This window comes from Stegodyphus dumicola, chromosome 7, assembly GCF_044657685.1.
Source record: "Stegodyphus dumicola isolate Sdum_Otavi_A_Nest chromosome 7, ASM4465768v1".
NCBI classification, from domain to species: Eukaryota; Metazoa; Arthropoda; class Arachnida; order Araneae; family Eresidae; genus Stegodyphus; species Stegodyphus dumicola.
The window spans coordinates 129,818,830-129,840,986 of NC_140774.1; the positions used below are offsets into that span (position 1 = coordinate 129,818,830).

The 22,157-nt window shown below is 34.4% G+C and overlaps 1 protein-coding gene across 2 annotated transcripts in view; it reads right to left on the minus strand.

Moving 5' to 3' along the window:
• The window catches only part of LOC118183052 (kin of IRRE-like protein 1), a 795,633-nt gene that overhangs the window by 190,279 nt on the left and 583,197 nt on the right, over positions 1-22,157 (minus strand). For both annotated transcript variants that reach the window (XM_085820807.1, XM_085820808.1), the window contains exon 8: positions 10,425-10,560. In XM_085820807.1, coding sequence (XP_085676933.1) covers positions 10,425-10,560 — 136 coding nt within the window. The remainder of the gene's footprint in view (positions 1-10,424; positions 10,561-22,157) is intronic.

Sequence of the window (22,157 nt, forward strand, 5' to 3'; positions counted from 1 at the left end):
TTGAGATAAAGAGAAAAATGCAGATTCCAGCTTTCATGTTTGATTTACTACTTTTTAACCCAGTTAAATGACATTCGGCTTCTGTTTGTGAATCTCTTTTAACATAGCTATATTCTATTCAGGGAAGCTGGAAAGCATTAAAAAATAGAGCCTATATACAGACAAACGCGTCTCTCTCGACTCCACCGGGAGATTAATTTAATAGAAAAGGGAAAAGTAAATAGAGTTCCGACGTTAGAGGGAATATTTATAGCTCGAGCTCAGGAAAGTTTGCAAATAACGATCCCAGTCTTTTATTCAAAGGATTGGTAAATATCTTACTTAAGAAAATGTTTTGTCTTATAAATCATACATGGAACGGATTCTGGAAATGAAAGAAGTTTTTGATATCATCAACTCTAAACATGCATTTCTTTCCGAACATAATGGAGAAACGTTCCTTTCAATGCATTTAGTCACGCACAGATTTCATGATTAGAATCATAAACCGCAGGCAAGTTAAAGAAAATCTATGATGAATTCGTAATTCAAAATTATTTTTACAGCTCTCACATCAAAGTAATATTTTCAGTAACGTTAATATTGTGGCTTACATTTCTCGAAGCTGAAAAGAAATACCGCATATTTTTGTGCATATTCTAGAAATTTTTGCAAATATTTAACTCCTGAAATTTGGCGGTAGGCTTTTATGTGCGATTTCAAAATGATTCTCATATTGCATACTGAATATTCAAATTCAAGTTCAAAACAATTTGCGTGTAATTCACTCACGGAAGTGATATTTCATGTTAAATAACTGATTTTTTTATATGAATCCTAATATAAATTAATCAATTAATATACATTAATTAATTCTTTAATGCGAATATCCTACTTGAAATGTTTTAAGAATTCTCAAAAGTCTCTCTTTCTGTATAATAGAAATCCGGGAGAATGATATCGTCCTGCATTTTATAATTTCACATTAATTACGTTGTCATCACTTCCTAGAAAATGTCATCTTCAGTTCCGTCCATAGCACTGCTCAGCAAAAATGATACGTTTAAGACTAGCAGATTAACGACTGCTTTTAGATAAAAACAACCTTTCATTCAGCAACGTCCCGTCAACAGACTAAAGAGATTAGGCTCGTCCCGTAACATTTTATACATTATCACTTTCAAGTATATTTTTACTTAACATTCAAAAGCATTCATAGGAACAACATTTTACCTCCAATAAAACCCCGCGCCATTCGAGTATAGTTGGATTTTCATGTAAATGGAATGCGTGAATGGCTTCAATTACGTGAATAAAGCTCGAGTTGCGTTGGTTCTACGTAAAGGCGGACTAATTCGTTTCTGCATATTCCCACAGCTGTCGTAGACATGCTGTTAACTACTGGTGGTAAGTCATAAGAAATGTGATTTTTCAAATGATTTTTATAAGCGAAATTAAATCAACTTTTAGTGCTATATTTTAAGATTTGTCTTCGTAAAAGAATCCAAAGTAAAACATATTGATGCAGTAATTCTAAGTTTATACTATCTAGAGGGAAGCGTTACAAAACACTAATCCTCACACAAAATGTCATTAAAGAGCACACGCCAAGCAACCATTGAAGCCACTTCATGGTAATGCGTTTCATCAGTTGTCAGTGTCACAACTGTAAGGTTTCGATAGTTTTCCTATCATGTGTTTTAGTATATAACATACGTTTCAAAGACACAAAATTGATGACAAAAAGTAGAGCTACTCTACGTGTTATTTGTCCAATTATGAAACATTATACATATTATTCAAAAGTGAAATATTATATAATTTCAAAATGATTAATGATACGCAAACTAAAAAATAATCTGTTTTGCTGGCCTTATCCTCTTTCCAAGAAAATTTTATATTGACGTGTTTCTCTTCTAGTTTGATAAGAACCATTTTTTCACTCATTAGTATTTATATTATATAATATGTCGTTGTACAGTAATCAATAAACTTCGTGAAAACCAACTTCCTAAGATGATTACTTCTGAATAACACCAGTATTTCTGAGAACATAAATAAATACCCGGATGAATTTTACCTATCTATAACGACCACCACCACTATTCGTGCGCAGTCCTCTCTGGCACAAACCCTGCTTTCGTTACATAGCAAAAATAAAGACTTGCATTTTACTTCTAAATGCGAGAGTAACCTGCGGAAGAGGGGAATAGCGACTGTTTGAGAATATTTGCAATATTTATATAGCGAGATATATGGAGAAATTTTAAATTGATGTTATAACAGATTTTCAACTTTGTTTAAATTTGCGAAGTAAAACTTTGCTTTTATACACGACTCGTCATTTGGAATTCACCTGCAAAAGCTATAATTACGGCAGTCTACACATTTTCTCAGCTGAAGCACAATTAAAGTAAACTAGAACTCTACGTTGCTTTTTAATTTGCTCCCATCTCTAATTTCCCATGCTTTCATGAGGCAGAAAGGTTATTAGAAATTACACATGAATTTGAAATCTCGTAAAATCTAAGACCTTAGACCACAGCTTCGCTGTCCTATGCAGTAAGGCCCTGTTTCCAAATCAACAAGATATATTTAGCTAAAAAGGACTATTAACCTCAAAATGGGGTTTTTACGTCTTTTGATCAATGGATTGGTTCACTATGAATGGTGCATCGCTTTTCAAATTACTGACATCAAATATCGTTGTCCTGTATTTTTTTTAAATTAAATAATAAAGAATCTGCATGTATGTATGTACGTTCCTTGCAGTATAATAAAAAATTACGGTTTTTTTACAACAATCAGAGTTATAATAACATAGTTCTCCCCCCTCCCGAGCATGTACACCTGTAAGTCCGAATTTTGAATTTCGAACTTATTTTATTATTTATTTCGCCTTTTGTAAATTTTTAACGAATTCCTGATTAACAAACCAAACGATTTGAAAGCGAGCAGTGGTAACACTGTTTGAAATATTTTTATATTCCGCGTGCGACACTGTTGCCATTCGGAAAAATGTAAGATATTTATCTTTCACGTTTAGTAAACAAACTAGGTTCTACGTCAGTAATGCGTTGCCGCGGCTGGAAATAAAATATTTTTATGTTCACGTGACAGCGTGTTGTAATTCATTAAATCAGGCCCTGTTTCTGAGTCAACAAGATATTTTATTCCGTTTATAGCCTAATTCCACTTAATATGAAACCTATCAAGTTATTGCTAATAATGTTGAGTTATACAGTTATGATAGTAAATTACTGTGAGTACTAGACGATACCTCACGCTTAAAGGAAATCCCTAGTAACCCGCACCCAGTTAACTGGAAATATCAAAGTAAAAGCACTTTTGAAAGTTCTAAAAATTTAAATCCGAATTTTAAGACTATAAGATAAAATATATGTAATGAGTTAACAAATTAAATAATTAAATGTACAAAATATTTGTACCGTGTTTCTCCCGCCCAACGTGACAAACCTTATGCACCAGAACATAAAGATGAAGTACTGTCTGTCCCTTTGTATCCGTCAAATTGTGAAAGCCAATTCGCATCGATAGATCCCATATTTATTTTAGATCTTGTCTGGAAAATGTATTTTATGTGACTATATTTGTAAATTGTGGCCTACGATCATGTTCGCAGATGAAAGTCGAATAACAAAATTTCTTTTGATTTTAAAACAAGTCCGTCATTTTGGATTTAGTTACGTGTTAGGAAAAGTTTAGTGTTAGTGAAGAGGAGATGCAGGCTTTCTGTCATAGTCTGTAAGATGACGACGAAATAATCGGACACCTGCTGGGAAAAGCGAGAGATAAGGAACAGAGAGAGAAGGTGGAGATCAAGTTACGCAAAGCAAGAGAGTTACGTGAAAAGAAGTTGACGAAAAGTTGAAGATTTTATAAGATTTGCCGAGAAATATTCACTTATGTGCATCTATGATGTTATGAAGCTTCAGTAAATTTTTTTAAATTATGACGACTTTCTTGTCAGCACTCATATATTCGAAGTTATATGCCTTTATACAAAAACATTCATAGGAATCAAGTGATGACATGTATGGTAATTTTAAATTATTAATTAAAAATTTGTTTTTCTGAAACATAAAAAAATCATAAGTTTGTGCTTGAATTTTAAATAATCTTAATGATTTTCGATATTTTGGTTTAATAATGGCCGACAGAGCATACGGAATCAGTGAGGTTTCGTTGTTGCCGGTTTGGAGAGATTATAGCTTATACTCTAAAATATCAGAACTTAAAGAAGTTTTAATAAAAATAATAAAAAATAAAAGCTAATTACTAAATATTAGGTTTAAAAGAGTTTTTAATCTCTGTATTTTAATTATTTAAAGAAATTTGTTACTGTTTTAAAAGAAAGGAAGAAGCATTTTCGCTTTCCATTAATAAATATAAAAAATATAAAATAAGAAGCTATGCAGGCGTTGCTTCTCTTGCCTTTACATCTAAGTCGTGAATGTTAAAAATTGGCAGTACTACGTTACCAAAATTAAAAATAATTCGAAAAGGTTATATCTTAACTCACTCTAAATTGCTAACATTTTCTTCAATCATTTAATCAGACACTCGCTATTTATAGATATTTTCTAAGGAGTTTCTTAAAGAAAATTTATTATATTTATTATAGTTCTTTGGAAAAAATAGTTATATAATGTTAATATAATTGTTAAATAGTTTCTTAATTTGGTTAAAAAGCAATTCATTTTTATTATAATTTTAAACGTAAAAGAAAATATACGCACAATTGAAAATTATTATTGTTATCGAATAACATGGCAAAACATAAAATTCACACTAGCAACGCTTCTCATCAAAATTATTAACTATTCTCGAGAGAGAATAAAATGAATTTTTCGTGACGAAAATTTATGACTTTTACAATTCTCAGTGGAGAGCGAGCAGTAACAGTAAACGATATGCTAATGAGTCATAGAATGAAAATGAGTACTATCTAAACTTTAATGCAAATATAGGGATGATCTACATATTACAGTATCCACAAAAGGATCATATTCAGTGATACATATACATGTAAATATTGCCCATAGCAGGCAGCCAACTAAATGTACCCTTTGCAGAACTCATTGTTGGAAGAAATAAAGAATTATCATTAAAGCATCTTCATTAATGAAAAACGCTTATACATTGCCTGAATGTTTGTTACTCATGCGGATAAATATTATTTTAAAAAATCAAGTAATGAAAAGCTGCATGTCTTTAAATAAATAGGTAAATTTAGAATACAAGCAGTGAAATACTCCAAAATGTATCCTTGATGCCGATACAAGTCCAAACAATTAACACTTGTGTCAGAAATATTTCTGATTTTTTAGATAAGAGTAAATACCGCGCATGTTTCACATTTAGCGCATATATTTCTCAATTATTGGACCCTCCCATAAATAATGCAGTTTCTTTTTATTTTTCAAACATAAGCTAAACAAAGTTATTGTTTAACCTAAATACATTTTCTTTCATTCTGTGGTGGTTCCTCGACAGTTAACGATCGGATGTTGTTCCAGCAGGATTGAAAGAACGTTCTCATCGAGATTCTATACATCTTCCAGGACGAGGGTCATCTTCCAGGCTGTGATTTCCTGCTCGTAATTTCTGAACCCGTCTTTGACACCGGTTTACACTTATTGTCATACTGCGTTTATAGTCCTTTAAATAATTGTTTAACTGAACTCATAAAGCAAAATATGGCGAATATTCTCATTTGTCGCTTCCATTATAGCTTTAAAATTACCTATTAGAATCCACTAATAATTTTAGTAAGATTAAAAACAAGGTAAAATTACTACTTGCTTTTATAGCAAGTTGATGCAGGTAGATCTTCTTAACCCCTCTTATTTTCCCTGCAATTCAAGAAACAGCATTACTTTGGGGATAACTCAATATCTCTAAGCGAAAATAATGTCTCAAAACTCAGTCCATTGGGGATGTGACAATCCAGTGGATATAGAAAAATAACATTAAAATCAATTGTAATGCCCATAACCCGATCATTGTAGTTGACTGTGGTAGTCGTGCCGAGACAGATAAGCATCGTTGTGTTAAACCGTAGCGTAGGGTTCAGTTGCTTCACACATGTCACCATCGATCGACGCATAGATGACACCCATTTTTTGTTTGTTTAACAATAAACTTTAATAAGTAAACAATTCTTGATTATTATACATTATATGTACAAGCATGAATAGGTAAGTCCGGCATGGTCTCCGCCGGATGAGAAAAACAATCTCTGCATCACGGAAGAAAATGGCGACTCTCCTCCGCCCAAAAAAAAACTCCGACCGTCCCGTCCGACAACCAGGGTGCAAAGTCCTCTTCGCCCCCCTCGTCTTCTTGTTTGTCCTTTCTACTTCCGTCCAACGAACCACCTGCTCCGTCGGACTAATTATTCCGTCGGGTTTTCCTTCTCCTTCTCGGGTTATTGGCATTACACGCCCCCACCAAGATGAAGATTTGCCTCTTAAAGGCTAATTTTCACAACAGGTTCAACCGAACCGTTCAGCGTTCATTAGAAATAATGTAGAGTTCATTAGATACAAAACCCAGCGTTCATCCTAAGCAATTCCGAATTCGTCAGAATCATAGTTCAGAGGTTTATTAGTTGACACACTTGATTTCATACAAAATGTCAAAGTTCCTGATGGCTGACATGGATACTGAAATTTTTCAGCCTCCTACCCGACCAAGTGCAGGGGGTACTTAGAAACGAAAATCTGATCAGGATACAAAAGTCTTCTTACCAGTTTTTTTTTTTTTTTTTTTTTTTTTTTTTTTCGTTTAACAAATACCAATATTACACTAAACATAACTGCATAAATACATTCTACATTAGACAAACATTTTTATTTACCAACATCATTTAAACAAATTATCTCGAAAAGTATTTTAAGGCAAGAATTACGAACTTCTGAATATCTGTGGTTCCCTTTTTTCTTTTTCTTTTTTTTAAATATTACTATTATTCACACCAATCGTGACAACGCATCTGCGGCTCGATGTTGTACTCCTGGACGATAAGTGATTTTTAAATTCCATCTTTGCAAAGAGAGAGCCAAACGCGTTAATTTTGGACTTCTAGGTGTAATTTCAGTGAGATATTTCAAAGGATTATGGTCCGTAATGATTTCCACCGTTCCCCCGAAAATCCACTTATCAAATTTCTTGAACCCGAATAACACTGCCCAGGCCTCCTTTTCTATGGCTGCCCAATTTTTTTGAGCCCCAGAAAATTTTTGGGATGCAAAAGCTATTGGTTTAAAATGCCCTTGTGCATCTCTCTGAGTTAGACAACAACCGACGGCCACATCTGATGCATCAGAATGCACCTGAAATGGAAAATTAAAGTCAGGCGTGGACAGAGACGTCACCTGACACAGCATATCTTTCAACTTCTGGAAAGCCGCGTCTTCAACTTGACCCCACCGTACATTATTCGGCGCATTCTTTTTCGTCAAATCCGTCAAAGATCCAGCTATCTTGGCATAGTTCGGGATATATGTGCGATAAAATCCCATGAGACCCAATACCGAACGGACTCCCTTTTTATTCGTGGGCCTTTCTAGCACTTTAATTGCTGCAATCTTACTAGGATCTGGGCCGTGTTTGCCGTTTCCTATCTTATGTTCTAGGTAATCTATTTCCTTAGCTGCAAAATCACACTTACTGAGCCTGACAGAAAATTTTAACTGTTCCAGTATCTTAAGGATCGTTTCTAGATGCTTCAGGTGTTCTTCAAACGTGTTTGAAAAAATTATAATATCGTCTATATATGCTTGGGCGAAATCGCTGTACCGGAAAAGAACCTTATTCATTTCTCTTTGAAAGGTACCTGACGCTCCTGCCAAATCAAACGGCATGACGTTCCACTGAAACGTCCCGTTGTGCGTTGAAAACGCTGTCAGTGATTTACTTGATTCCTCCATTCCGATTTGCCAGTATCCTCTGCGCATATCTAAACTTGATAGCCATTTTGAATGCCCAGCCACATATATTAATTCATGCATATCCTTCATAGGAAATGCCGGCACTTTAGTGATCGAATTCAATGCCCTGAAATCAACGCACATCCTGATTGTCGCGTCTTTCTTGACCACACACACAACCGGATGGGCTATGTCCGCTTCCGACGGTTCAATGAGACCCAGCTCTAGAAGTTCCTTGACTTGTTTGTCCACCTCCTTGCGATATGCCATCGGAATGTCATAACAGTGAGGTTTTTTCCTGTCTGCTCCAGGCATAAGATCAATCTTATGCTGTCCTACTCTAGCAGGTTGAACATGTCTCAAAAATAAGTTCTTGTACCTTCCCAACAGTAGTTTTAGATCATTAATCTGCTTGTTGTTAAGATTAGCGGTACTTAGATTATTTAACCTGCTTTCAAAACTACTATCCTGGTCTAAAGTAGAGGGAATATTGTCTACCTCCCCGAACTCTTCCCCGTCAAACATTACATTGATTGCATTTGACCGCACAATGAATTTCCTTATTTTATTTTGATGTACATGCTTAATGCTCCCGTCTGCCAATTCTACTAAACAAGAGTGTGGGTTTTTCCTTTCCTTTATCACTGCATCAATGAAATCAGAGATTGCATCAAATCGATACAACTCGAATTTTACGAATCAACACAGCTCAAAATTTATGTCGATAACTGCAGTCACGAGAATAATAATTTTAATAACTAGAATGTAATTCTATAAATGTCTTGATTTTTTTTCCACAACTATGAAGTTAAGATCGTTATTGTCATAGCATAGAAACAAATATTATCATTTACAGCATTCGAATATGATATATACATATATTCCATTTCTACACCAGTTCCAAAACTTATTATGCAACACACAAATGCTGCAATGCTGCACTGTACTATGTCGAGAAGGCAAACACAGTTTGCGTGAAATCCGATGCCTTACGCTATGGTAGACTTTTTTTTTTTTTTTTTTTTTTTTTTGGTGGTAAAATAACATAGAGCGCAGTATGACACTACGATCATTTAGAAGAATACGAACTGTTCTCATACTAATAATTAATTGTAAGCTTAGTTGCAATATATCATTATTAATTTTTGATAAAGTTGAAGATCGAATGTTAATGCTGTAGCAAAATATTTTTACTGCGAAAATATGGTCATTTTGTTTATGTGAATAAAGGCAGTTAACATTTTCTAAATAGAAAATCTGTCACTGGGTTTTGAAAAACTTTTATGATTTTGAAGCTAGTAACATAATATTGATTTTATGCTACTAGCGTGAAGATTTGACGCTAGTAGCATAAAATCAACTTCAAAGTGCATGCACAATCTGAAAGTAGCTGACGGGTCGAATACTTTTTTAATAAAATTTAAAACTTTCTTAGAAAGAAAAATCACATTTTAAATTGTCATTTACTAAATATTTTCAAAACATGTAGAGAAATTAGGATTTTTTGGGGGGCGGGAGCAAGAGTGATGAAAAATTAGCGACCGCTTTCGCGGGAATCAAACCACGGATCTCTGGATACACGTTAAAGCAAGGAAGCCGCCTTTGCATCCAAATAGGCATATTAGGTATCGTTAGCCTTGCTAACTGCTAAGCTTACCTCGGATGGAATTCTGAGGGAGAACACCCGTTGCTGAGGTCCGAATGTCTCGCACCCTTTTCTCCTGTCACTCACCTCTTAAAAGGATTATTTACCCTCCTCAATGCCCGTTTGCCGAACAGATAAGTTACACTTACAAATATCCCCGCCTTCTCCGGGAATTAGACTCATAGAAGGCGGGTACCCTTTGGTACAGCAGTCAGCGTCGCTAACCACTGTCCCATCTTGTACTGACAACAAAACATTACTTTTAAATTGACATTTATTTCAATTAATTTTAAAACGTTAATGAACCACCTAATAACTTACTTTTAACCTAAACCAGAAACGTCAGAATATTTAAACGGCACTAGCTATCGGCTGGCAAACTAAATTTACTGATTGTACCAACAAGGGAACTTCTTAAAGCTTATCCTAATCACGTGGCCTGGCCTGTTGTAAGTATACAGGGACAATTCATGGTATCTTTCTATTCCTTTTTTTTAAATTCATCATTCTATCTTTTTTATTCTACTTTTTTTTTCAACAAGCCATCTTTTTATGTCTGAAATTTAAAGCACCATATTAGTAACAAATACATAATTAAAACCTAATCGCGAGGCGCATTAAATTGTATCGGGGGCCGCGAGTTTGAGACCACTGGTCTAAGCTTGTTTTTGCTGAATAATCTGTTAACCAATATTTTCGAAACAAAAATGTTTTCATAGTCCAGAATAAAAGCCTATAAATGCGATATAAAGATTTAAAGCAATGTAATGAGAAAAGTAGCACTTATAATATACAAAACAAAAAATAAATAAATTTCCAAATATATGTAAATATCTTCCTCTTACCTCTAACTTCTAAAGTCACTGCGAAAGCTTCACTTCCTCTTTCATTTTCCACATTTAGTGTATACTTCCGGGAATCAGTTCCGTCCACACCCCTTACTATCAGCCTGGCCTCGTAGCAGTCTTTTGCTCCTTCATCCTACAAGAGAAAAGTGTTTCTTAGAGTATCGCAACACAGACAGAAAGCAATACTTTTTGAGAAATTAAATGCGTTTCGTTAAAAAATGGAAACAGTAGGATAACACTGCATAGGCATTAGTACATACACTCATACTCATACATTACTACATACATTCATACTCATACATTACTACATACATACATTCATGCATATTCATTACTACATACATACATTCATACACATACATTACTATATACATACAGTCATAGTGTTTTTTTGGATGAGTTTTGTTTTCAGATTTTAACTTCGACAAGGCCGAAGATATCCTTGGCCACGAATTAGTTGCTGCCGTTACATTCCCAAAACTAGTAGTGAGGTCCTCAAAATTATGTTTTGATAAGACAGAGACGAGATTCTTCGAGAACTCTGACAGCGACACGTGGCACGCAATCCTACTGGAAAATGACTTCCGATTGACGGATGGGCAATTGTAATTAATCAATATATTGAAGTAAACTCCGCCTGCTATTGTTTGTTCATGGAAAGAAAAATGGTCTTAAAGTCTTGTCATGCAGCATTGCACGACAAGCAGTCAATTTTGGGGTTGTCACTCTTCACGTTCTTTGTAGCATGAGGATTTTCGGATGCCCAAAACCTTACGATATGTGTATATAAAACCAATACAAACTCTTACGAAAACACTTTGATATACGTGTAATAACACGAAAACGTACCTACCGAACTACCTCTTATAGAGTGACCACAATATTAGGGTGAAATTGTTCAGAACCTTTGTGGAAATCCTTTAGCTTTGATTGTGGTATGAACGAATATGAACTTCCTATTTTTTTTCTTTTTTACTTTCACTGAAATGGGATGTATCTTGACTTTGTTTATTAATGAGATGAAGTCCAAGACTTTTGCACAGTCTGGCATTTTTTTCCCAATGATGGGCTCTAACCGTTTAGAGGCGTTGGCCACTACTAAGGCCGGAAGCGGTGGTCTCTTTATTACGGAGGGAACTAAATGATGGGCTACCGTTGTTTTCTATGAAGGAATGGAGAAATTACGTCCATGCCTTCTCCGTGATGTTAATTCGGGCCCTTCGATACAGCAGCCTAAGTCACTAACCACTTTCCCGTTTGGACGGCACAGCCTGTCATTACTTCGCGAATCTTAGGTCTCAAGAGCATTTACTTCGCGCAAAGCTGTTTTTTTTAATCAATTTTGGTAGTTTTCCGTTTTGCCGGCGCAGGCGATAAAGTCGCCAATAAAGGTACAACTGATGTCAAACGGAATAACCTCTCTGGTAACCTTTTATGTCTCATTTTCAAAAGAAGTCGTGGCCATTTCTTATCATATTGATTGTTTCTTTTAATACTGGCATAAAATTACATAGAATTTTTACAGGATAGCTCAATTTTATGCCCTAAAGCCATTCGCGCCGGCAAAAGGGAAAAGTACCGTTTTATCTAAGAAGCATGAATAAAAACAATATCTTAAATGCGTTATTTTTAGATTTTTTGTGATAATAAATGAGTTCCTTGATAAGATCATTCATAAAAGTAAAAATTATGTGCACATTGAAATGATCATTCTGATATCTGAAGCAAATTAAGGATTTCTTAATTCTGACAAAATTTGTATGTAAAAAACGAAAATAGAATAATAGGTACTTTTCTAATAGGTTCTATGTACATAAAATAACATAGAAATTTTACCAGATAGCTCAATTTTATGCCCTAAGGCCATTCGCGGTAATTAAGTCAATTAGGATGTAATCATACCGCTCACTTGAAGGCCAACATATAGAAAAAGCAAAGTCAAGAGTTAACTTCATCAATTCTAATGAAAACGCACTAGCTAAGTAAAGTACTGCGCTTTTAATTAATTTCTCAGTAAGCTAATCATACGAATTGAAATAATTCTTGCATTTTAAACTTGTATTCAAATTAAGATTTAACTTGAAATTAATGTAGATAATTACTGAAAGTGTTACATCTAAACTCCGGACTATCAGCGCCACCACATCTAAACTCCGCATTATCAGCACAATTACATCTAAATTCGAGAATAATCCTACGTAAGAACGTAGTTAGAACTCTGAACCCGAACTTGAATGACTGTTAGTAGAGCGCGTAAATTTCATATAACCTAATAATTTTATATAAAATGTATAAATGTATCTAAATATAATATCTTTATTTATACAGAAGTGTCAGTCTTTATGCAAAAGCTTGCAATTATTTAGATATTTCATCGAATAAGAATTTGGAATGGAACAAGCTCGGCTCCCGGGTGAAAGAAAAGGTAAGAGATCTTTTTTTACCTTCTAGAATTCTATTGAGAGATACAACAAACATTTTTGGCATCCCTTTTTGGCATTCCTGTCGTTCTGTTGGAAGACAGCCAGAGACGACGCATACATTGGCCTTTAGCCAAGATAGTCGAGCTTTTCCCCAGTAAAGACGGAATAGTTAGACTAGCGAGGGTCAAGACAAGAAATGGAACTCTGCTTCGTCCAGTGCCCCGGCTTTTCCCGTTGGAGATCTCTACTTCTGAATCCGTTGGGGCCCTCCGTTCCCAAACAGAGCACCTCGAGATAGAAACGACCATGCAACTGGCCAGGCTGATCAGGCTGCTAGTATTCCAGAATCTACTTCAAGTCCTCAAGTGATGACCAGAGCAGGACGAGTGTTTCGGCCACCTCATCGACTGGACCTGTGTGTATTGAGTTCCTCTGCATCGTCGGATGTCAATGGTGGGAGGTGATGTTACATCTAAACTCCGGACTATCAGCGCCACCACATCTAAACTCCGCACTATCAGCACCATTACATCTAAATTCGAGAATAATCCTACGTAAGAACGTAGTTAGAACTCTGAACCCGAACTTGAATGACTGTTAGTAGAGCGCGTAAATTTCATGTAATCTAATAATTGTATATAAAATGTATAAATATATCTAAATATAATATCTTTATTTATACAGAAGTGTCAGTCTTTATGCAAAAGCTTGCAATTATTTAGATATTTCATCGAATAAGAATTTGGAATGGATAAGCTCGGCTCCCGGGTGAAAGAAAAGGTAAGAGATCTTTTTTTTACCTTTTAGAATTCTTTTGAGAGATACAACAGAAAAAATTAGATTTTTGTAGCGTAGTTTACGTGAGATGAGATCACTTGGGGGTCACGTGATATGAACCGGCGAATCAGGATGTTGAACCATGAAAGCATTGTAAATTCTTAAATTAATGTATTTTTACAAATTTATTGTCTTTATTGGCCTTTATAAAATTTTAACCGATATTAAAATGTTATGCCTTCAAAATAAAAATTCTTAGAACTAACATTTGTTAACATTTTTTATGTGTATACTGTAACGTATCACCAATAAAGTCTGCTTGGCGAGACTTGCGCCGGCAAAACGGAAAAGTACCTCAATTTCTATGAAGGAAGAGTCCGTGAGAACATATGAAAGCGCGAAACAATGAGGGTGCATATAGCGACCAGCGATAAGTTGCATCGGATATTGGTGCCAATCCATAAATGTAGATTAGGAAAGCAGTGACTGTGTATTATTGATAAATATGTGTTTCCTAAAGATGCAACATTACACACGTAAACTATAAATAAATTTTCTTCGTAAGCGTAAAAAAGTAAGGGTATCTATAGCAACTATCAGTGATAACAGAAATACGAAAACAAGTCACTTACTATGTCCTAAATAAAAGTTTATGAGCGGGCAACACTCCGTTAGTATCCTATGAAAATTATTACAAATCACTGCGTATACAATCTCATTGCTAGAATGAATTTGCATCCATCACTCTTCACGGTACGCTGTGATTCGAAAACATCAATTAAAAATTTTAATTACGTTAAATTCTTTAAAGATTTTTAAAAATTGAAGCTTCTGATCTCTAAACTACAATCATATGACAATGAAAATGCGTAAGCTATTTTTCTCCTCTTTACTGCGTGCTCTCATGATGTAATTGGGTAGCACGTTCGGCGGTTAGCAATCAGAAGGCCTGCATTCGAGAACCGGCGAGGGCACTGCACATGTTTAATGATCTTCTGTTCCAAAATAAACGTAATTACTCTACACATGGAACTCATTTACCGAAAGTAAGTGAACATTTCAGAAGCAAACTGATTAGCAAGCTTCCGCAACCTGAATAGTTCGGACTTATTACTAGTTCCGGATGATTAGTGTACTGGTTGCGTACTGTATTCTATTTGTTTGTTTGGTTATTAGCTCATGCGATTCTTCAGTAAACTTTAGTCAGACATGGTTTAAACTGGATGTAAAGTTTATATCTTTACAAACAATTTAAAGAAAACCTTTCGCTTAAGATCAGCATGCCTATGAGGCAAACAGCCAGAATAAATTAACACGAACTCGCTTAAAGCAAACATTTTAATTTATCGTTTTTAAATTTTATTGGTTAACGCAAATTTCGGTTAGCACGAATTACAAACTGTTTTTTAGGATTTTCAAACATTTAAAATGAAATTTCAAAGTGTTTCATACATTTTTCCTGTTGCTTATATGCTAGAGCTGCGTTAGAAAACCTCTTATGATAGTAAGTGTACATAGCCTATAGCATACATGTTTTGAAATTAATCAATATAACGTTTCACTTTTTCCTCCCAAATGCAACATATCGTTCAAAGCATTACTGTAGTTATGAAGAGCTTTCATTACAAGTGACATGGGAGCTGCAATTCGCACTGCTGAGAATGAGACGGAAACAGCAGCCTGAAGCGCGCTTCATGCAATGAAAGCTATTGCCGCACTCTGAGAATCCCTGTCATCATATTACATACAGAATTGTTTTAGCAGAGCCTGGAGACATTAAGATGCTATTTCCGTTTATGAGTTAGATGGTGACAATGATACCACTTCACCTAGCGAATGGAATAGTCTGCAAGATAGTCTCTGACGTTAATTTTGAGAAATTTGCTCGTTCACATGACGATTTAACCGTGTGTTCCAGTGTAATCTGTCGTATAAGCAGTTATGCCTGAGGTTAAGACTTGTTATAAGAAAAAAGTGAGGGACACAATATTAATCCGCCCACCCGCCAGGAAATGTTACACCCCTTGGACACTGCATAACGTTTTGCTGCAGTATCCGAATTTACCTCTAGTTTTACGGAAACCATAGGCATAGTTGCTCATAAAGTACTAGGCAGTTTTGTTCATGGCTGCGACAGCGCAATATACAGAAGTTTCGCGCCCAAAATTGTCCGTAAGAGACATTTTTCAAGTTGCAGTACAGATGTTAGTGTAGTACTGTAGTCTTTTCTGTGGCGACATACATTATATATTATAGTACTTTGTAACTATATACTGTAAATGGTTAATGTGTAAAAAAAATATTCGGAAAAAAAATTGAGTCACCAGTTAACGAGAATTTTCAATACGAACTTGATTTTTCTGTCCATTGAGATTCGTGTTAACGAGAGTTTACTGTACATTTAATCTATTAATTCGATTTCTTTATGTATTGTTATACATCTCTACGACATTTAATACTCTTCTACAATTTAGAAGCAAAAATGAAACAAAAAATATAACGCACATAAATAATAACGGAGCTTGATCTGCTATAGAAATGCCATTTCACCTTTTTTAAGCTTCAGTACTACATCTTTAGCAAATATAATAAAAAATTACGCACATATACAAGGAATTACTTTTTTCATCTCCAAAGAATTAAAATATGTGATTGAAAAAAAAGTATTATAATTGAGTTTCGACCTCTTACTTATAAGTAAGTCATTAAGTTTTTCTAAAAGCTTTCGACGAAATCATAACACGGTTGATTAAAATTTTTGATCAAAGATTTAAAAAAACAAGGTTTCTTTAAGTTAGCTTTGTAAAAAAACACAGGCATTTAAAGCCATTATTTTTTTTAAAGATTACGAAAGAAAAGTTATTTGATTAGATTTTCTCTTTTGCAGATATAATTTAATCCTCGTAATTCGAATATCAATTTCAAGTTAATTAAAGTAAGCAAAAATGTGATTTCTTACATTTTACTCCTTTTATCTACAATATTAAAAAACAGTCATCGTGGACAAAAAAAATTGCAGAACTTCATAACTCTAGTGCACTTTGTTGTAATCCAAATAAAATATTCTCGTTTAAGCCAGTTTGTGGAAAATATGGCTAAATTTTTTTACAATACTTAACACCACGTTTAGGACATATATGGCACTGAAAATTATGAGTACAACGTTTTGGAGGATCCGTGATTGTCATCAACGAGCTTCAGAACCGAATGTTCTGAGGGATACAAAGAAATGGAAATTATTTGAAGCCGGGTACATAAGAACACTGGATACCATATATCATAAATTACTATCAATGCAGTTTCATAAATATGAATCTGGTAACTCGCAGGCCCTTTAACATATGTTCACAGTAGTTAAGAGCACAGAACGGAACAGCAGCGCAATGAGACACGGTATCTTTTGTTGAAAACAGTAAATTAAGACACAGCGTTGATTTCGTGAATCAGATCAGCTACCCTGACAAGATACTGGTTTACGATATTGCCTCTTAAATACTGTAGAACCATGAAAATTGTGTAAGCATATAGAGTCATGTGAGAATTAATCATGAAAAACCAACCAGGAGCTCGTTGCGAACTAAATCTCAGACGGCCCAGTGGAATTATCTGGAGTGCTGACAACTAAAAAAGTATTCTTTTTAACTCCTTGGAGAAGTATCGATATGGTTGTCGAAGTGAATCTGAGGAAGATGTGTGCTGAACAGTCATGCACAGCTTTAGATACAAATTATAAAACCCCTCATTCGAAAAATACATATAAAGAAGGCCGGGAAGTGGTCATACTCCTTACTGAAATCACCGTTACTCATTATACCATTTCTGACAGTCATTTCTCAACGTCAAAACAACGATTTGATTTAACCACATCTGAATACAGGGTTTTTTAATATTTTTAATGCATTGCTGATCTCATTATTCTGATATCTTCAACGTAGTTTTAGGATGATTTTCAAGCATTCTCGTTACTCCAGCTTCATAGAGGAAAAAGTTAATTGTATCTTAATTTTTGCACGTCAGTAAATAATGAACCATTTCTTGTAATATTAGCTATATCATATAATACAAAAAGAATAAAAAATAACATATACAAAGACTAAAAAAATATAAATACAGAAAGAGACAAGCATATCGAAAGACTGCCATACGTCTGTATCGATTAAAAGTTTGAAAACGATCTCTTCTGGGAAATGGATACCTTCATTGATATGCAATTATAGCAGTATCCTTAGCACAGCCCGTTGGAACGTTACTGTAGATTATATGAAGATATATTTATTACATGATAAAATAAGCATGCACACAAACCGTAATTTTCAAAGTAGTACTTACGTGAACACTTGAGATAAAACGAAATGAAAGATAGATGAGACGAGATTGCATGAATAGGAAAATGAGATGGAATAAAATGAATAGAGGAAAGTAAAAAAGTAACAGGATAGAGGCTGTACGGTCGTACAAAACAAAACTAAACGCACCAAGAGATGGTTCTGAAATTATCATCTTGGAGCCTTTTGCAGCACACATAAAGGCTTCTCGTTATTGCTTCTCGCTATGTTTCGTCACGAATTGCATAAAAGCAAAATTTTACATTAAAACCTAAATGCGATAAAATTAATTGCCATGAAACTAGCTGGAATTTAACTACTTGAAATATCTTAGACATAAACATAATGCAGAATCGATGAACCAAGAGCAGTTTTCAAAGCATAAAAATTTGAAATAAACTTATAATTAAACAAGGGAAAATCAAAGCATTTTTCGAATAAGATGAAATAAATACTTTTCTTTAAGGTTAAAACAAACATTAAAATATTTAAAGTTACCACTTTCGATAACAAAAATAAACTACTGTAACATAGCTTTTGATAACAAGACTGAAAGAGATGCATAATTTTTGATAACTGAATTCTCTTAATATGTATTTTCACGATATAAATAATATACTTAATGCTCTTAAATAGGAAGACATCTGAACACTTGCATGATGAAATAAAGATTAAATTACTGACCTAATGCCAAATCTGCCAAAGCCCCTATTTTAACGTTTCTAACTATACTGATACTATTTTGTGACTAATTCCTAAATCGAATATAAAACTCAAAAATAAATGAATTCCACTTCAGGCGAGTATCTTATCATCTGACGCCTAAAGTCAGTCATTTCGTGGCGGCGTCATCATTGTGACCATCACTGAACTGTCTTGTTCCTGCGCTCGTGATGTGTCATTCTCTGTCTCCCTCGTTTAAGTCTCTTGTAGTTAATTAGACCTGCCAACTGGAGATATCTAGCAGTTTCTCGTAGCTTTAGAATCTTCTGAATAATTTCAAAATGGCCTTGTAATGCTATGTTATTCATTACGTTTAGATTCGACTGCGCGTTGCTTGGCCATGGGGTATCCGAGAGTTCTATCTGTATTGGATTAAAGGATCAGACATCTCAGAGAAACTGACAGATAAGTTTTGTAACTTCTCGAAGTGAGGAAATTGGTGTCAGTCTGAAGTGGAACTTGTCAGCTATTGTTGATTAAAACGTTTGAGATTCGTTAGATTAATTGGAGGGTTTCCAGTTGTAATGTAAGTGGTAGTTATGTATATGCCGTTCACTGAAAATGTTGAAAACAAGGCGGAGATACGACAGATGTCATTTTAGGTAACTTTGAAATTTTGAAAGCATGTATTTGTCTTGGCAAACACTCCTTGTAATTTCACAGTAAATAATTATTATCTTGCACCACTTTAAAAGCTATTCACGTTTCAAAAAGCTATTCAGTCAAATAAATGGAAATTAACAGAAAGGATATCTTTTGATCATTTAATGAAATATTTCGTCAGACTTTAATTTTCCTTTAATTGGAAAGTTACTTATACTTTTAAAATTTTTTATTTAACTTTCACTGCATAATTCATATAATATTTATTTAAATAATGAGAGACAATTTAAATTTAGAGAAGGAATTTTGGTTACAGCCGAAAACATCGCGGACGAAAACGTCGAGGAGAAAACAACGCAAGGCGAAAACGTCGTGCTACAAAACATCGTGGGAGAAAACATCGCAACGAGAAAACATCGCAGACCTAAAACATCGTGGTACAAAACATCGTCGTCGAAAATAAAGCGGTTCAAAAACTTCGCAGTTTAAAAACATCGTCGTCGAAAATATCGCGGTAAAAAATAAAGTATCTACAAATCATCGCATGACGATAACATCGCAGATATGCTTTTTTCAGACATGCTTTTCGCCGACATTCTTTAATAACTGTAAATGGATATTCCTATAATGATTTATGAGCGCAAGATGGAAAGAAGGATAATTTTTACTTTCATATTTTTTTATTAACTAATAAATTTTTGCTGAGAAAATAAGAAGGAAACTTAAGCATAGAAAATTAATGCAACTTATAGCACTTAATGGAATTTTAAACCGACATAGCTAACTAATAAAGGCCATTAATAAATAATTTTTGTAATGCTTTTACTGGTAATTTTTCATGAAAAGTATAAGCTATAAATTGCATTTAATTATCTATGCTTAAGTTTCCTTCTTACTTTTTCAGCAAAAATTTATTAGTTATTTAAAAAATGTGAAAGTAAAAATTATCTTTCTTTACATCTTGCGCTCACAAATCATTATGGGAATATCCATTTCCAATTATTAAAACCTGAAAAAAAAATGTCTGCGATGTTATCGTCATGCGATCATTTGTAGATACTTTATTTTTTACCACGATATTTTCAACGATGATGTTTTTAAACTGCGAAGTTTTTGATCCGCTTTATTTTCGACGACGATGTTTTGTTCCACGATGTTTTAGAACTGAGATTTTTTTTCTTTGCAATGTTTTTTCCCACGATGTTTTGTAGCACGACGTTTTCTCCGCGACGTTTTCGTCTGCGATGTTTTTACCGCGATGTTATCAGCGGACATCGGAATTTTGGCCACCTTGGCGGAGACACGATGATCCTGTCTCTTCCGTCTGGTATATTGAATGCTGATAGGTGAAATTTGCTCTGGTATTTACATGAGAAGACACTTTATTTCAGGTTATACTTACTCTGATTACGGAAGAGTACTCGAAAGGGAAAGATGCCTTCGTGAAGGATTTTCTAGCGTTATCTCACGAGTCAGGAATTAACGCTTTGTATTGTAAATACCGAATAACTATTGCATCATCAAACCACAAACAGTTTTAAACAATTTCAAATAAAAGGGTAACTTATTGCATTTATTGCTCTAAAATAACTCAGTTTCTTCAGCAGCTCAGTTACAAATTAGACATAAATTAAAATCCATATACCCCAAAAAATGTCAATATTCTGAAAACTAAGAAATTTTTTAGACCGCGTGAAATTGAAAACTTTGGAACATCCTAGATAAATTTCCTGGAACATACTGTAATATCATGTGTTATAAGAATTATAGAAGTGTTATAGGAGTATCAAATGTTGTAAAAGTTGTTAAAACAGTTTACAACATCTTCGTAAAATTAAAACCCTTAGAAAATTTGCATACACGCGATTTTAAAATTACCTATGTCTAATCATCTGGCTATATAGTTTCTTGAAGAATAATTTTACATTATAGAGGCTTGATGAAATTTATTTACAAGTCATCAATTTAGATAAAATTATAAGCGTGAAAAATAGAACTCGCAGAATAATTAAATCGTTCAGAAGCTCCTGAATATCCATTAAGCGAAGAGGAAATTCTTTTATGGTAAATTTAGTGGCGAGAAATCATTTGGCCATACTCAAGGCGTGCTACCTACCATTTATGAAACTAAGTCCAAAAGTAAGCTAACAGCGTTCAGTATTTATGAAGAATTAACATTTTTTGGTGCAAACGGTTTTCTCAGTCTGTTTGCATCACAGTTTTATTCCGATATTTGAGGGCGAATCTGGTGCTTCGCATGCTTAGTGAATAATAGATAACATACATATTACGCCTCGACTAGAAGAACCTTCAAAGAGCATCCATTTTAGCAATAAGGGTGTGCCTGGAAATCTCATCATAAAGGAAAAGTGACAGATGAAAGGTTTCCGTTGGCCAGCTGCAATTATCAGAAACTCTAGAAATCAAATGTTGTTATTACAAAAATGTCAATGTTCATAAAGTTAGGCTTGGCACCAGATGCGAGAACATTTTTGCAAAGTTTTATAACGCCTACACAATGATGCCGCGCTCACAGCAGTTGTGTACATGTTTTTAACCTGAAAGTTTGTTCCTTTTTCCGCATTTGCAGGTGCATCCGACGCATAAGGTGATATGAAGTATGTCCCCAAAAAAGCGCAACATTTAAGATGCCGAATAAAATATTTTTAGAAAACGGAAAATACTTTTGCATATGTAACAACAGGTTCCGAATTAAGAATGAAAAATAATGTTCTCCACGACTTGTTCTCCACACAGCACTTTTCGATGAAATTTATAATCACTTTTTCTCATATCTGCCTATCGCCGGTGGCTAATGACACACTGAATGTCCTCCTTAAGTCTTTCATTGATAGTCTTTTTAGGATTCTAAGTTCGAA